The sequence below is a fragment of the Psammomys obesus genome, unplaced genomic scaffold (assembly GCF_907164565.1).
Source record: "Psammomys obesus unplaced genomic scaffold, mPsaObe1.curated_primary_1811, whole genome shotgun sequence".
NCBI lineage: Eukaryota > Metazoa > Chordata > Mammalia > Rodentia > Muridae > Psammomys > Psammomys obesus.
This window is the reverse complement of record NW_026592710.1, coordinates 3,896,236-3,913,144: the sequence shown is the minus strand read 5'-3', so window position 1 is coordinate 3,913,144 and position 16,909 is coordinate 3,896,236. Positions and strand designations below refer to the sequence as shown.

Genomic DNA, 16,909 nt, shown 5'->3' with positions numbered 1-16,909 from the left:
TTAGTGTGCGCTCCCCAAATCGCCCCAGACCGGAAGAGCAGCCAAGAAGCTACACAGACACTACACACACACATTACGGCTTTATTGCACTGGATTCTTCTGTGTGCTTATACAACGCAAGCCGTGGGTGAACTCTCCCAGACACCTCAGGCTCTCAGCCCCGCTGGACCTGCCACCTTCAAGACAGGAGAGGCTTCTGGTCCTGCCCTGCCCCAACAGTCCCCATGGATCAGGTAGAGCCGCTGCGCCTCGTGTATTCCTGGATGGAGGCCTGAAAGTGTTCCGTATTGTTGAGTTCTGGACGGCAGAGAATCACATAGCACTTGGGGAGGAAGTAACCGCTGAAGCCGCCACTCAGAGTGGTCAGCCCCGCCAGCACATTGGCCGCGGGCAGGTAGCTGCCCTGGTAAATACTGGACATAGTGAAGAAGGCGATCCAGGATACGAAGTTGAGAAGCAGGCTGAAGGTGACACATTTGGCTTCGTTATAGTTCTCTGGCAGTTCCTTACCCAGGTAGCTGCAGGCAAAGGTGCTGATGGAGAGGAGGGTATTGTGGGTGAAAGCCAACAGGAAGCCCACGGAGTTGACCTCTGTGCACTCAAGAATCACCAGATGGGGGAAGCGCTGGTATTCCCTGCTGGGTAGTGGGGTCCACACTGCAAGCCATGTGAGACAGATGAGCAGATGGACCCCGGAGCTAACAATGACAAATAGACCAGCACCGTGGTTTTGGGCCCAGGTGTGGTAGAATGTGGGTATCCTGGTAGAAAACTTGAAGATCACAACCAGTTGGAAGGAGCGGATTGTCAGGCAGGAGAGGAAAATGGCAAACCCGAGAGAAAAGAGTGGCTGACGCAGCAAGCATGTGGGCACCGTGGGCTCCCCGAAAAAGCCATACAAGCTGCAACTCCCTGCAGCCAGTGAACCCAGCATGAGGAAGCACAGCCTGCCCCCGGCTGACCTTACCACCGGTGTGTGAAGATGGCAGGCAAACAGGCCAGCAGTCCCAACCAGCAGCAGCAGTAAGAGTGTGTTAGCTGTTAATAGCACCAAAGAGATGGGGTCATGCCAAGCCAGGAACTCAACAGCACGTGAGGAGCAGCCTGTGCTTCCCTGCGGTGCCCATTCTTCTTTTCCACAAGGCTGGCAGCTGTGAAGATCTGAAAGGGAAGACCAGGTTCCTCAGAGCCAGGTGAGCAGAAGGGGAACAGAGGCCAATGGCTTTCAGGCCTGCAAGATGCTGGGAGGGCTGCAGCTCAACAGGCAGGCTTCTGGAGCCGTAGTGAGGGGGGATCTCAGAACAGCCACAGGCTCTAAACACATCCTCAAAAGCTCCGTGTTTTCTGTGACTCAGGATCCCATGGGGCTCTGCAACACAGCTTTATGCCAGTAGCTCTACCTGCAGGCTAGTGAGGCAATGAGTTGGTAAGAGCAACCAGCTTTAAAGATATGGCCTGTCTGTCTCTCTCCCCAGTGTTTCCATTAACCAGATACACCTGAGCTTCACTCCGAGCTCTCTTGAGTCCTGACTCCCTGGTGATGCACCCAGCGGACACGCCCACCACCGAGTTATTAAAAGGAAAGAATGTGTGCCCTGCTGTATAAGCTGAGTCCATAGCTCTCTGTTATGCTCTCTTCCCTGCAGACATCAAGTGTCTACGTTTAACCCAAGCCATTCAGGAGCTGACTCCTTGGCTCAAGGAAGGGGCCTCATATGAACAGAACAGCACAGAGGAGCTGTGTCTCTTTGGATAAAGATGTTGCAGTTAGGACCAGATTCATCTGTAGGAGCCAGTGGTGGGTGAGGGATGACAGGGTCCTCTGACAGAGGACACACCAAGGTCTGAGGCTTCCAAATGGTTGTTTCTGCCCAATCAGAATTCATCCAAGTGGCAAATGTCCTCCAGCCTATACCCAACTGACAAGCCTGTGGGCTGGAGCCCAGGTTCTGAGGCCCTTGGGTGCTGGATCACTCACTGTTCACTCACCGCTCTTGTTGAGAAAGGTCCCAGCTTCGCAAGGCATGCACTCGAAGCAGCAGTGGTGCGAGCCCACAACCACCCTGTGGTGACCCTCCCGACAGTCCCCAGTGCACACGGACGTCGGCACCTGTGAGAAGCCACAGTGGTCTCAATCACACAGAGGCGCCCAAGGCGAGGGGCAGCTCCAGGTTCACTGTGAGAGCAGAGCCCAGGGTCAGGGGAGCCGAGACCCAAGCTGGGCATCTGCATGGTGACACGTGGGGCCAGAGTCCCTGGCAAGAGTGAGCAGACCTGTCACAGCCTGACATCTGTGGCCTCTTTCCCGCTTTCGGTAGGCATCAGTCTCTGGGCTCCAAACCAGGCACCTGAAGAGTGACCTTGTCCCCATTACCTGATTGTCCTTCCTGTGCCACTGGATTTTCGTCTTATTTATGTCCAGATGAACTGGAGACAATGAGGCAGAGCCGATGACCTCAAAGGTCCATTCAGGTCCACTCCAGTCCCAGACAATGATGTTATAATAACCTAGAGGGTCCCCATTATCATCGAATGCCACAGTATCCTTGTGGAGAAGAAAATTCACCTTGTAGATCTGCTGAAGAAGCTAGGAGAGACAGATGTATGAAGCGACACAGACCACACAGAGTCAAGCAGCCCAGGGAGTCAGCAGGGCTCGCTTGAGCTGTGTCCTGCAGGGTCCAGCCTACTCTTAAGGCCTGGTTCCTTCCTCAGCAGTCTGTTCTCACCCCTAGTCAGAATGCCCTGACCAGCCTCCTGAGAGGAGACCTCTCATAAAGGACTGTTTTGTAAGCACTTTAGCCTTTGACATCACTGGGGCATGGGGCTGGGAGAAAACAAGGAATATCAGAAGAGAAGGGTGCACCTGGTAGAAGAGCAGACAGTGCACCCCACTCCTAGGATCGGCTGTTCTGGGTGCCGACACCCTGGCTGGAATCCCTTACCTGCCATGGGTAAACTGGGCCTCTGGAGCAGACCTTCGAGGTGCATCCCAGGAGCTGGTGGAGGCCGTGGGCCACAGCGTACACAGCCTGGTACACGTTGTAGGCAGCACTCATGGAGAAGCCCCCGAGTGTGGGCATGCTATGCGCAGTGAAGGCATGGCACTCCCGACACAGCTGGTTACTGCTGCACCAGGACCCCTCTGGACAGGCCCTGGGAGCACCCGTTACTGCCCTGACGTAAGACTCTTCAAACTCTCTCAGGCCAGGGACTTGTCTCTGCTGAATGGACACGCCCAGCACTGTCCCAATGCCTCGGATCCCAGGCATCTTGCTGATGTATGTGGAGATGGCCCAGTCCTCTGAGGCAATCCACACCTTGCCAGTCAGGTGGGCCAGCACCACAGAGCGGAAGAACACTCTAGCCAGGTGCCGGTTAGAGAAAACCACAACCACAGTGGTCCTGGCTTGGGCCAAGTGGTCCATCATGCGCTGCATTCTGGGCTCCCCCACCCGGGCCGAGAAAGGGACGATGTCCTTGAAGGCAATGCAGATGCCCTGAGATGTGGCCAGCTCCTCCAGAGCCCTTACCCCCAGCTGCCCGTAATCACCATAGCTGCCGATGAGTGAGATCCAGACCCACCCGAAACTCTGCAGTAGCCTCACCATGACCTCCACCTGGTGCTTATCGCTGGGGATGGTACGGAGAAAAGATGGGTACTGCCGCTTTTCACCGAGTATCACACTGCTGGCCTCATAGCTGATCTGTGGGGAGGGGTTCCATTCACTAGGGTCAGCCCCACCCCCATGGTCTCCTCCCCCCCCAGTATAGGAAGGATGCAGGCCAAGACGGCAGGCTTCTCTGGGGCTGTCCAGGAGGGGTGGGGTTGGGTCTAATAGACCAAATGTAAACTGCCTGATAGACGATGTGTTTTAAACGGGGAACAAGCCATGCTCTCTTGGCCACAGGTCCTTGGCATAGGAAGGACAGGGCAGGAGACCTTAACTCTCACTTCCATCCTGCACACTGCAGGGAGCTCCTAAGGTTCCCCCTGATAAATGACATATTCAGATCAAGTTTGAGGAGTCTGTCTCTAATTCAAGTGAAGAAGAACTTGCTGGAAAGTTTAGAGCAAGGGCCTGATGAAATCACCTTAGTGACAGTTAGTGGTGGTCTGTAAAAGGTGAAAGATTTAACCAGCTGTGGCCAGTAAAGCAGCACTTGGTAGGTAGAGGTGGGAGTATCAGGAGTTCAAGGCCACCCTGCCTGGACTGTGATGCAAGTACAGGGCCCATCTGGGCCACACGAGACCCTGTCTCAAAAAGCCAAGGGGAAAAGAGGAAAGTGAAAGACTCGTTTGGTTGGTTGTTTGGTTTGGTTTTTGGAAACAGTTCCTCTGTGGGGCCCTGGCTGTCCTGGACTGCTCTACAGACCAGGGCTGGCTTCGAATTCAGAGATCTGCTTGCCTCTGCCTCAAAAGCTCTGAGATTAAAGGCTTGTGCCGCCTCTACCAAGCCAAAAGATGGGCTCTGAAGGGAAACTAGATTTGATGGCAATGATTTGGCAGTAAAAACCTAGGTGGGTATCGTGGGCCATGGCAAGGCTTAAAGGGAAGTGAGCTCAGCATGGAGCTGCTGCTGGAGAAAGTGGGTGAGGAAGGCGTGGTCAGAAGTCAGAATGCATGCCAGGAATGGGGGCAGGGGAGAGGAGACCAGGGAGGGGCAGGAGGCAAAAGGACCCTCTCCAGAGACAGAGAGAGAGAGAGAGAGAGAGGTGTGAGGACATACATGCCAAGGACGGTGCTATACAAGGAGTGGTTGGACATCTCATAAAAGTCATGCAGGGCAAAGGACGGACAAGTGGTTATTGGATTAGGAGCTCTAGAAGGCACACATGAAGTGAGGACAAAATCCAAGGCTGAGGCACAAATGGGTGAACCAAGCTAGACTAGAGAGCTCTAGGAAGTTCAGTGACAAGACACAGGAAGAGCCAGATACATGAGGACAGGGGACTCGGAAGAGGGATCCCTGTAGATAGGAGACCTTCTTAGACAGACTGCTGAGCGCAGCAGGGGGCCAGGCTTGGGGCAGCACAGAACCACCACTGAACAGCAAGGAAGAATGGATTGCCTGCAGGTGATCTAGTACCTGGGAAGTAAAGGCTATTAGGATAACAGAGACAGTGGAGACTTTGGATAGAGGGAAGGCACAGAAAGTAAACAATTGGGTGGCAAGACTTTCAAAATGACAGAGAGCCAGGGGGGCGGTGGCACACGCCTTTAATCCCAGCACTTGGGAGGCAGAGGCAGGTGGATCTCTGTGAGTTTGAGGCCAGCCTGGTCCACATAGTGAGATGTGGACAGCCAGAGCTACATTGAAGACCCTATCTCAAAACAAACAAAATTTGAAAGGACAGGGTTGGGCTGGGGAGATGGCTCAGAGGTTAAGAGCACTGACTGCTCTTCCATAGGTCCTGAGTTCAATTCCCAGCAACCACATGGTGGCTCACAACCATCTATAATGAGATCTGGTGTGCTATTCTCTCATGCAGGTGTACATGCAGGCAGAACTCTGTATACGTAATAAATAAATAAATAAATCTTAAAAAAAAAAAAAAAAAAGAAAAAGAAAGGACAGGGTTTCCCAAAGATGGCTGAGACAGGAAGTCAGGAAGACTGGGCAGTAGCAATGATGGTCAGAATGCCTGCAACCTGACTAGAGATCAAGGGGGCTTCCTGCCCTTAGAGAGGACCCAGCTCCCATTGCCTTCCACTCTAGACTTTCACCCTAGATGGAGGTTCTGAGGCTTGGCTTACCAGGGGTATCAGAAAGGGGCCCAGCAGGGCAGCAGTAGTGATAGCGTGGTCAGTGTTGTCAGGCCCAATGAGTGCCACCACCGTGGAGGAATAGTTGTGAAGATCTCTCTGCATCTCGATGTGCCTAGTCTCCTGTAGGGCGAGCACCCTCAGGGTGGCGTACACGTTGGCAGACTCTGAGCACACATCATACAGTTCGTACCCCAGGGTGATGTTGGGAAGCAGGGCTGTGGAGTTGTTTATCTCCTCAATGCCGAACCTCATGGCCTGGAAGAGGTGGTAGCCATGGCCATTGAAGCTGTCAGGTCTGCAGGGAGAGCCCAGGGAGAACTCAGAAGCTTAAAGCCCACAAGACCCTCTGCCTCCTGCACCCCAGGCTTTGGAGGCAGAAAGGAACCTCTGAGGTCTCTGTCCAAGCCAGCACCAGCCTGAAACACCTCAGCTCAGGTTCTCAGAATTGAGACTATCACATGTTACAAGGTGTCCTTGTTGAATGAAAAAAGTTTCCTGCTCTCAGGGGAACATGAGGGTTTAATAAAGCAAAGCAAACCCCTTTTCTCCTTGGCTGCTGCCGGTCTGTAGCACGTAAGCATCAGACCGGTGTCTCTCCACATTGGAGTGTACAGAAATGCTTGACTAACTGAATGTTTATTTCATTGCTGGCTTAATGATTTTTTTTTTTTTTTTTGGCATGGCATTGAGACAGGATTTTTGATAATTTCTGAAATGGTCCTAAGCATACTTTTGCCATTTATACTATATATTTGAAGTAGTGTTTTCAGCAATCAACATATCAATTAACTGTAAAATAATTTCTGTGTCCAGAAATGCCAAATATTTAGCTGAGATTTATGTGAAAATAAACAAATACATTCATTTCATTAATATGCAGTGTTTTAGTCTTTTTTTTTTCTTGTTTTTTTTTTTTTGTTTTTGTTTTTTAAGACAGGATTTCTCTGTTCTTTGTAGCCTTGGCTGCCCTCAACTCAATTTGTAAACCAGGCTGGCCTCAACCTCAAAGAGACCCACCTGCCTCTGCCTCCCAAGAGCTGGGATTAAAGTGCACCGCCACCCGGCGCTGTCTTTTTTGAGAAGGTCTCACCAGACAGCCCTTGCTGGCCTGGGACTATATAGAGGAGGCTGGCCTGGAATTCACAGAGATCCACCTGTCTCTCTCTCTGCCTTCTGAGTGCTAGGATTAAAGGCGTGTACCACCATGCCAGCAATATCTACCTATTTTGTATACCTAAAGTCACTTAAAAATTTGAAGGGGTGGGGCCAGGCCTGGTGGCACACACCTTAAATCCCAGCACTTGGGAGGCAGAAGCAGTTGGATCTCTTGATTTTGAAACCAGTTTGATCTACAAAGGAAGTCCATGACAGAGAAACCTGTCTCCAAAAACAAACAAAAAATTCTCAGGGGGTGCTGGAGAGATAGCTCAGTGGTTGAGAGCACTGGCTGCTCTCCCGGAGGTCCAGGTTCAATTCCCGGCAACCACATAGCAGTTCACAGTCATGTGTAACTCCAGAGGATCTGATGCCTATTTTGGCCTCTGTGGCCACCAGGCATGCACATGGTACCCAGACATATTTGTAGATAAAATACTCTTACATATAAAACATAAAAATAAATCTTTAAAATCCTTTTTCAGGTACAAAAATTTGCCATAAATGCGAGATTTTTAAAAAGCTCACCCTAAAGAAACAGAGGTAATACATGCATGTAAATTCTCTCTCTCTCTCTCTCTCTCTCTCTCTCTCTCTCTCTCTCTCCCCTCTCCTCCCTCTCTCTCAAACACATACAAACATGCACACAGGAGAAGGTTTACTTTGTGGAACTGGCTCACATAACTGTGGGAGTTATTTAGTTCAAAGCTTGGACGGCTAACCAGAAAGCTGGGCAATCTGCTGTATTTGAGGGCAGCTGGGTACTCCAGTCCTTTGCAGGACCTCAGTCTCGTCTCTGAAGGCCTTACTTAAATGGATTTTGTGAGGCCCATTTACTGTCCATAAGCAACCTATCAATTTAAATGTTAACCACATCAAAAACATACTTGGGCAGTAACATCTAAACTGATGTTTGAGACAGCAACTCTAGGCGCCATCTCTTGGTCAAAGTGACATGTAAAATTAACCATTACACCTGCCTCATATGCTTCAACCTAGGCTGAAAGTTCTCTGCTTTGGTGACTGTTGTCAAGAGGGACATGGTGCTGAAGACATGATTCATCCCTTCATGAAGAGCACATCAGTCTGTTGTGCTCTCCAGCTCTCTGCCTTCCAGCACTCATGTTCCTCTTCTGGCTGTACTGAGAGGCTCAGTACCTCTTGAACATAGAGTCCCTCAGTTACATTAAGCCAGTTTTCTGGTATCCTGGAAACCTGTCTTCCAAGCCCAAGTGTTCTCTTCCCAGTGTCCTATCTGCAGCTCTCAGAGGCCTAGTCCTCATAGGCCAGGGTTCCCAATGTCACATGTCCTGGCCAACAGTCAGTCATCATGGGCAGGATATCTCACACCGCAGTGCACTAACACTCGACCTTCCTCCCCCAATATAAGACTTGTATAGACTGCAAGAAGTCATCTTTAAAAGAAAAGTCATGGGGAACTCCACTTGCCAGCTGGAGAAAAGCCAGGAGAATCAAACTGAGCTGCAACCTACTTTTAACAGCAAAAGCAAAAGAACATATTGAGGTATGGATAATAATACACAGAACAAAATAACACATTGCAATATAAATAAGCAAACGACACCATAAAGTAGAAACTGATGGGCTTGTTTAGCCATCTGCTTGATTTCAGCCATTACAGATTGGTGGGGAAGGATTGGGGCAGAACTCAGTGAGTAGCCTAAAGCAAACAGAGGGGCCCTTGTGCTCCAGTAAGTGAGAGGCCCCCTCTCTTTGACAGGGTTTCTAGCCTAGACTGGCCTCATGCATTAGCCACCAAATCCAGCTGATGTGGTACTGGAGGTTAGACCCAGGGCCTCAGCTACTCTAGGCGAGCACCAAACAGTAGGTGATAGCTCTGTGGCCCCTACTCACCTGTCACACCTTGTCACCTGGGGTCTGTGCCTCACCTGCAGACAGTCAGCATGGAGAGAGAACAGGCCCCCAAGGAGGAAATCCCCTGGGAGGCTGAAGCCTGGAGAGGACTCTGTCCTGTAGCAGCTGGGAGTCCAGCAATAAGCAACAGGGAGCTGAAGGCTGACCAGGTGAACTACCCAGAAAAACATGCTGGCAAGATGTCCCTTTGCCCAGCATGGCGTAGCTCACTTCTGACAAGGCTGGCTGCTTAAATACAATGAATGACAGCTGCCCAGATGCTTCATAACTTCATGCCCCTGAAAGGGGTGGGACTGGAGCCCAGTTGTTGAAAGCCTGTTGCCCTTCCTGGCTGTGGTCTCTCTCAGGAACTGGGCAGGGCCAGGACATGGATGCAAACCAGGTGGCTCTCTGAGACCCCCTCCTCTGGAGGGCTGTGGTTTCTGTTTTGCCCTGGTGCTCTGGCTTCACCTGGCTCAGGAGGAGAGCCCCTGCTGCTTTTGGGGGGAGAGGGAAGGCTGGGCCACTGAAGGTGGTCAGAGCTACTATCAGGGAGCTGATGGTGTATCTTGTTTATTTTGTTTTTGTTTGTTTGCTTTTGTTTTTGCGGCAATCTCTTGCTCTGTTGCCCAGGGCTCAGGCCATCCTCCTACCTCTGTCAAGGAAGGCAGTAATAAGTACTGCTGGCTACGTCGGTGCCTTGGCAGTTACAGAACTTAGTAAATATCATTTAATTTAGTCAACCTGAGACCAGACTTTGAGTTGGCGGCCCCGGTATTCAGACATTCAAACTGTGAGCTAATCATCATGGTTTAAACTTTGCTATCCAGGATTGCTCCCGACAGCCAGAAGACAAATGTATGCAAACCCAGCATATACAAATAGACAGAATTTGTTTTTAATGCCAATCCAGGAGTTTTTTTCTGCAGGAAGAAAAAAAAATCCCAGGTGGATTTCCTGAGAGGTGGCCTTGTGTTAAATCTACGGGGTTTGGCTCTCCCTCTCCAATCGGCCAGAATGGGCTTTTGCATAATGTAAATGGGGCCCTGGGTGGGACCGCAAAGCTTGCCTGGCAGCCTGCGCCTAGGTATTGAGGGCTCAAGTCCCTGATGATGCCCTGCAGAAGCTGGCCGGGAGAGGGCGCTAGCAGCTCTGCACGTCTTCCTCTGGGGTCGGGGCGACGTTGATCTCGCGAGATTCTCGCGCCGGAGGTGTTCCGGGCCAAGCATGGCGGACTCCGAGGTGCTGCTCCGGCGGGTTGCGAGCCGCTCCTCTTGGCAGCGGGTCCGCAAGGCCCGGCCCCACCTCCTCCTCAGCCGTCGGGGCCGTCGCCGATTTGGGATCCTGACACGGGGCGAGCTGCGGCGCCTGCGACGGCGGCTGCTGCGGGCTCACGCACTGGGCGGGGACTGGAAGCTGGGTGTCCCCGGGGGCCCGCACGTGGCGGGAAAGTGCAAAGTCCGGACCCGCAGCCGGCCCACGCCCCGCAGCCGGCCCGCGCTTGGCAGCCCGCCCAGGTCCCGAAGCCAGCTCAGGCCCCGCAGCCAGCCCGAGGCCCGCAGCTTCGCCGACTACCGTTTCCGAACGCTGTCGAACGTCCCCCCACTCACGCAAACGCTGTCGCCCAAAGTCTCCCAGTCCATTCGGGAGCTGGGCTCGGGCCGTGTTTTGTTGCTGCTGCCGCTCTGGGAGGTAAGTCGCCCGCGGGAAGCTGTTGGTGAGCGGACAATCGTGGTCCTCGCCCTTGTCCCCCGGATGCAGATCCACCCCCTGCTCAGGAGTCTGCTTGCTAGGCTGGCAGATCAAAGGGTCGGGTTTACTAGCCCTTAGCTGCCAGCGTTCCAGGTATTCCAAACCGCTTAGCACTCCCAGCTCTCACGGGAGTGGCGATTGCCATCTCTTTCTTGTATGGCCGAAAAACAAGGTAAGTGAGTTGCAGCAGAAAGGCAGAGCCAGGAGTAAAACCGAGGCGGTCTGACGTGGACCCCGTCCGGGAGATTGCTACTCGTTTACCGGGAAGAAGTGCAGCCTCAGGAGTTGGAGACTTGGGGCTGCCTCTGTGCGCCGTGCGCCTCTGTGAGCACTCGGTGGTGAAGTGTGTGAGCTCGTTGGGAGTTGGCAATGGGGATATGATGTTTAGGGTTGGGTTAAAAACCTGGCAGAAATTGGTTCCCTCGTGCAGTGCAGTGTTGTTGATTTTAATGTGAATGAGTGTGCCTGCTTTTCTGCCCACAGTGCGCACGCAGGGCCTGAAGAGGCCATAAGAGGGCGTCGGGTCCAAGGGCGCTTATACACTGACCCACCTGCCCTTGCAGCCCCAGTGCTGTGTAATTTGATACTTAGAAATGGATTTTGTGGGTGTGGCAACTTTGAATACAGGGATGAGTTGTAACAGCCTGTTCTGTATAGTCAGTTCTAGCCAGAGCTACATCATGAGGCTGTTTCAAGAAAAAAAAAAAAATCGTTTTGATTAGTAAATAGCAAGTTAAGATTTTAGCATTTTTCTGTCTTTGGTAATAGTGTCCATAATGTTTTTTCTTTCCCTGCTAGGGTTTTACTTTTAGTGGGATCTGCCGCGTGACTTGCATCTATGGCCGGGTGGAAATATATGGCCATGTCATCAAACAAGGCCAGCCTCCCCAAGATGTCTTTTCTGCCTACACCCATTCTTTCCTGACCATAAATGGGCTTCAGCACTCAGATCCTGAGAAAAGTGAAAAGAAGATCAAAAGGGAGATCCGGGCCTTGCTCAAGCCTCACACGAAACTGGGTAATTGGCTTCAGCTTCCTTCGACAAGGCTAGCAATTTTACGCACTTGTTACAATGTGGACATTGTACTCTATATGAATTCTCACAGGGAGTCTTCAGTACTAAAATACTATTGATTCCACCTCTTTCCACTAAAAGTTCTGCAAGACCATGAAGCTGGTGGGGTGGCAGGCTTGAGTCGTGCGTCCCCACCAGGATGTGGAGAATCAGCTCTACTTGACCCTCTTGACAAGCCTATAGTTGAGCCCTTCAGATGCAGCCGTGCGGGTCTAGAATTGTAACTACTTCTGAGGTGTCTTGCCCTTCTCTTTGCAGACGACAGAAAGTGGGCACTAAAGCATTTCCCTCCTCTGGGCTCAATTCTCGTGCTGGAGCGGCTGAGGACCCCTATCGTGGAGTTCTTGCGCTTCTATAAGTGTGCGTCTTATGTCTTCTTGCAGGAGGTAAGCCCAGCACTCCTTGGTCCTTTGTGGTGAGTTGAATGGCTCTGTAAGAAGCGCTCTCATCCTCTCTGTCCTGTGAGTGAGTGCAGCAGGTGTTAAGGAGATCACATATGTGACCAGTTAGGAAATAGTCTGTACAGAGAGGTGTGTCCTGGCTAAAGGCGCTTGCGGAAGAACCTGACTGACGTGGGTTCCATCCTAGGCACTCATGGTAGGAGGGGAGTGCTCATGGATGTGGTCCTCAGGCCCTGCTCCTGGGGCATGGCGTGCCCTCAACTAGGCACTTACAGAAAGCTCATCATGAGCATTTTCCCTCTTCCTCAGTTTCAGTGCCCAGCTGAAGCCACCTCTTTGCCAGCTGTGGTAGGATAGGCCTGCAGTCCCAGCACTCAGAAGGATAAGGAATCAGAGCCGTGTCTCCAACTAGACAGTTATTTGAGGGCTACCCTGATCTGCATGGCACCTGTCTCCAAAGACAAAAAGAAATCCAGTTGGAGATGTCAGGTAGGCTGTGGAGTATGTGAGTCTGCGGTTTGGAGAAAAGGGTAGGGCTGTGAATTTGGGAGCCTGCAACAGAGAAAGCACCGGAGAACAGAACCTAGGTGACAGAAGCCCGGCGCTCCACCGCACGCCCTGTGATCTCGTCACTGAGGGAGGCAGAGGCAGGCGGATCTCATGGAGATCAGAGGTGTGCACCACCACCAGTGCCAGGCCCTTTTTTGGTTTTTCCAGACAGGGTTTCTCTGTGCAGCCCTGGCTGCCCTCGAACTCTCTTTGTAGACCTGGCTGGCCTCAACCTCCGAGGTCGGCCTGCTTCTGTCTCCTGAGTGCTGGGGTTAAAGGAGTGCACCACCACTGCCACCTAGCTAACAGCAAGTGCTCTTAGCCTCTAAGCGTGGGCATTTGTTCCTGTGTTTGCTTTATCTTGACACATGGTCTGTCTGCTGCCCAGGGTAGCCATGTACCAAGGTTCTCTTCCCTTAACCCTGCTTGCTTGCTTGCTTGGTTGCTTTTGAGACAGGATGTCACATAACCCCACATAACCCTGGCTATCCTCAGCCTTTTAAATCCTAAGGTTAAAACAGGGTGTTTTGGCAAAAACCTTTAATTATAACAGGACTTTCTTTGGACCACCAGCTTCCAATAATGACATAGAGACTTTTTACTATTATGGCCGGATAGGCTTGTTCCCAACTCACTCCTGTAACTTAAATTAACCCCTTTATACTAATCTAAGTTCTGCCACGTGGCTCTTTACCTCTTTTCAGTCCTGGTATCCTGTTTCTTTTTCCATGTCTGACTGGTGAATCCCTTGAGCTTGATTCTTCCCCAGAGGTCCTGTATCTACTTTGAAGTCCTGCCTATCCTCTCCTGCTTTGTTCTAGGCCATTCAGCTCTTTTTTTTTTTTTTTTTTAATTTATTTATTTTATGTATATGAGTGTTCTATCTGCGTTTACACCTGCCAGAAGAGAGAATCAGTTCACATTATAGATGGTTGTGAGCCACCGTGTGGTTGCTGGGAATTGAACTCATGACCTTTGGAAGAGCAGACAGTGCTCTTAACCACTGAGCCATCTCTCCAGCCCCGCCATTCAGCTCTTTATTAAATCAGTCAGAAGGTGATGGAGAAGATGCTCACAAAACACTGAGAAAGGTGATGCTTACACAGTGCACAAAAAAAGATTGCCACAGCAGCTAATCCCAGCACTCAGGAGCTGGAGACCCTGTCTCCAAAGAAACAAAATAAATAAATGCTAAAATTTAAGTGTGCACCACTCCACCTGGCCAGGTAGATCATTTGCATAGTAGCCAGAGAACAAGTGTAGGAGGAGAGGAGCAAACAGAATTCTTCTCATGGTTCCTTAACAGTGGGAAAGGGCACCAAGTCATCCCTGGCCTTGGACAGTGGGAGGCTTAGGAGTTGCTTTGAAGATGAAATGAAGGTAGTTGGTCATGGATGTGCTTTTATGGTTATTATTTCAGTATTTAACCTCGTGAGTACATGCACATGTGTGCAAAGTTCTGTGTAGCCCAGAGGTTTGGGATCCCTGTGGAACGGAAGTTACAGGAAATTGTAAGCCACACAGCGACACAGCATGGGAGCTTCAGTCCTTTAGAAGAACTAAAAGTCCTCCTAACCTCGGCTAGCTCAGCACACACACACACACAGTTTTTTTACTGTGTAGCCTACAGAGACTTCAGCTTGGTTTTCCTCTTCTGTTGCCTGCAGAGTTCTGGGGTTACAGACATGTTACTACAGTGGCTCCTGTGGCTAAATTTTTATGTACTTACTTGCTTGAATGTGGGGGTTGGTTACCTGTATGGAGTATGCATGTACATGCTGTCGAGGTTGGAGTGTGCTCCTCAGTCTGTCTCCACTTCCTCATTTCGTGTGGTCTCTTACTAAACCTAGGCCCTCCAGGTACAGCTCGTTTTGTGCCCAGCTTTCCCCTGGCTTTCCAGCCGTGCTTCCCAAGTGCTGGGACTACAAGCGGCCTCCAGTCCCTAAGTTCTGCATGGGTGCTGGGGATTTGAACTCTGCTTACGATAACGAGTTTTATCCAGTGTGCCATTTCCCTAGCCTTTCATGTTATTGCATTTTGAGGAGTTGTTTGTTTGTTTGTTCTCATTTGTATGTCTGTGTAGCCACATATTTTCAGGAGGCCAGAAGATGGTATCAAGTTTCCTGGTGCTGGAGTTAAGAGTGACTGTGAGCTGTCTGACATGGCTGCTGGGGACCAAACTGTGGTCTTCTTCGAGAGCAGTCATCACTCTTAGCTGCTGAACCATCTCTCCAACTCTGAGTACATTTTTATCCTCTGCAGGAGATACTGAGAATTGGAGGCACCCAAGGCAGCAATGGCCTCTTGTTTTTTTTAAACTGAGCTGCTGATTTTGTAAGCATGTGTTTTGGGGGTGGTTCATTCTTTCATTCTCTTTTATGTGGTGGCTATTTTCACCTTTGTAGCACATGCCCTTTGTAGATTCCCTCTGCTTCCAGCGAAATGAGCACACCTGCCCTTTTCACTCTTCAGCTCAATTTGCATCTGTCCTGTGTTTTGTGTTTTCAGAGGTGGTCTTGATTTTGTTTCAGATCACCAGCCTGTCCCCAGTTGTCTCTGTCGACCTTTTCCTCCATTTTCATGCCTTTCTTTCTCCTGAGGCAGTGGCAACCTGAGAGTGGGTGTAAGCTGTGAAAACAGACGTGCTCTTCAGAAAGAGTGGGCAGCACACACTCATGGAGTGTTGAGAGAAAGGAACCAAATTTTTTGTTTTGTTTTGTAACTCTCAACTGTCTGATGCTTATTAACTTAGAAGCCAGCATTTAAAAAACCCTTCCTTACAGCTTCAACTGTTGTATTTCAGAATCCTCCTTCGAAGATATACTCTGAGTATGAAACTTTGAAGGCAATTGGCATCAAAAGACAGAGGAGGAAGAAAGGCATTTGCTTGAGTGAGAGTGGGCTCTATGCCCTAAAAGAGTTAGTCAGCGTGTCCTGCGGTGAGTGTTACCTTTGCTAGTGCCAGCGTTCCCTAAAGCCTCATTCGCTGCTCGTAGCTAGAGTCCTGACAACTGGTTGACACCAGGGCTCACTGTTTGTTTTACCTGCAAAAGTAGATGGCTGCCCTGTCATCCTGTTGTGTGGTGCTTGTGACATTGGAAAATCAACGTTCAATCGAATACTGATTAACCACTTACTAAACAGGTAAGCGAGAGAGTGTTTGTTCCATCACCTGGGCGTGAAGTGAGTGGCAGACGGAGAGTTCTGCTTCTGTTTGATGTTTGGAGGCATGGTCTCACTGGCTAGACCAGGCTGACCTTGCACTCTCGGTGATTCCCCTGCCTCAGCCTCCCCAGTGCTATGATTACAGGTGTAAGCCACCATGCCCAGCTAGATGGAGAGACTTGAGGTGGGAGTTGTGCACTGTCACCTGGGCAGCGGCACTGCTCCACAGGTGACTGACCTGCAGAACAGAGGCTTGGGGTCTGTACTGGTCCAGGCATTATCCCCATCTGAGCCCTGTTCTGTTGTGGAGATGACCGTGCATGTTAGTGTTACGGGGCCTTGCCTGTGCTGTGGCCCTCGTCTTCTGAATTCTGGCTGCTGCGCGGCCACCCAGGGTGATGGCGTCTGTGACACAAATCACTCTTCCAGAGGCAGGCTGACCGAGATTTGTCTCTAACAATTTCAGCATCCCCTCGGTTGACTACCTGGAGTGCGATCTGGGGCAGACGGAGTTCACGCCTCCTGGCTGCATTGCTTTACTGACCATCACAGAACCACTTCTGGGTATGTATTGCCTGCTTCTTAGTGCCAGCTCTGTGAAGGGCCCACCCTGCCTCCAGCTTCCACAGCAAATTCCAGCATGCTTTTATTTTAGGAAATGAAAATGTTTGCTGTATGTAAGTTTTGTAATGATTTTTATTTTATGAGCGTTGGTGTTCTGCTTGTGTGTCTGTATGTGGGTTTTGATCCCTTGGAACTGGAGTTACATACAGACAGTTGTGAACTGCGAATTGAACCTGTCTCCTGTGGGAGAACAGCCAGTGTGCTTACCTGCTGAGTCATCTCTCAGCTCCTGTCTTGTGGAAATTGAACACACATCTCACCCCCACAACATCTGAGGTGTGTGTCCACAGAAAGAAAGAAATCCTGACTATCAGGCAGTCCATACATGCGTGTTTCTGGAGTCACCAGTCATCTTAGAATGTCCATTTCTGTTTCAGAGTGCCACTAGAATTCTACATTAGAATTATAAATTATACAGAAGAAATTAGATTCTAGTTCAGTGCTGTTCAGTCTGCTTACGGTACTGTAGCTCATTGTTACAGCCAGATTTTTTTATTATCCCCAATAAAATACTTCTCTTTACAGTCCACTCCTCCTTCCCCC

General features: G+C 50.5%; 2 protein-coding genes across 2 annotated transcripts in view; one reads left to right on the top strand and one right to left on the bottom strand.

Moving 5' to 3' along the window:
• Nucleotides 1-23: 23 nt before the first annotated feature.
• Tas1r1 (taste 1 receptor member 1) lies at nucleotides 24-8,991 on the bottom strand. Its single transcript, XM_055615342.1, has 6 exons — nucleotides 8,801-8,991; nucleotides 5,759-6,065; nucleotides 2,946-3,707; nucleotides 2,375-2,587; nucleotides 1,990-2,110; nucleotides 24-1,161 (listed from the first exon to the last, which is right to left on the bottom strand). The coding sequence occupies exons 1-6, from the start codon at nucleotides 8,989-8,991 to the stop codon at nucleotides 230-232; spliced, it is 2,526 nt and encodes an 841-aa protein (XP_055471317.1). The 3' UTR covers nucleotides 24-229.
• A 1,031-nt stretch (nucleotides 8,992-10,022) lies between these two features.
• The window catches only part of Nol9 (nucleolar protein 9), an 18,164-nt gene continuing 11,277 nt past the window's right edge, over nucleotides 10,023-16,909 (top strand). Inside the window, exons 1-6 of the mRNA XM_055615183.1 lie at nucleotides 10,023-10,492; nucleotides 11,351-11,570; nucleotides 11,886-12,013; nucleotides 15,381-15,516; nucleotides 15,634-15,721; nucleotides 16,209-16,306. Coding sequence (XP_055471158.1) covers nucleotides 10,028-10,492; nucleotides 11,351-11,570; nucleotides 11,886-12,013; nucleotides 15,381-15,516; nucleotides 15,634-15,721; nucleotides 16,209-16,306 — 1,135 coding nt within the window. The 5' untranslated portion in view covers nucleotides 10,023-10,027. The remainder of the gene's footprint in view (nucleotides 10,493-11,350; nucleotides 11,571-11,885; nucleotides 12,014-15,380; nucleotides 15,517-15,633; nucleotides 15,722-16,208; nucleotides 16,307-16,909) is intronic.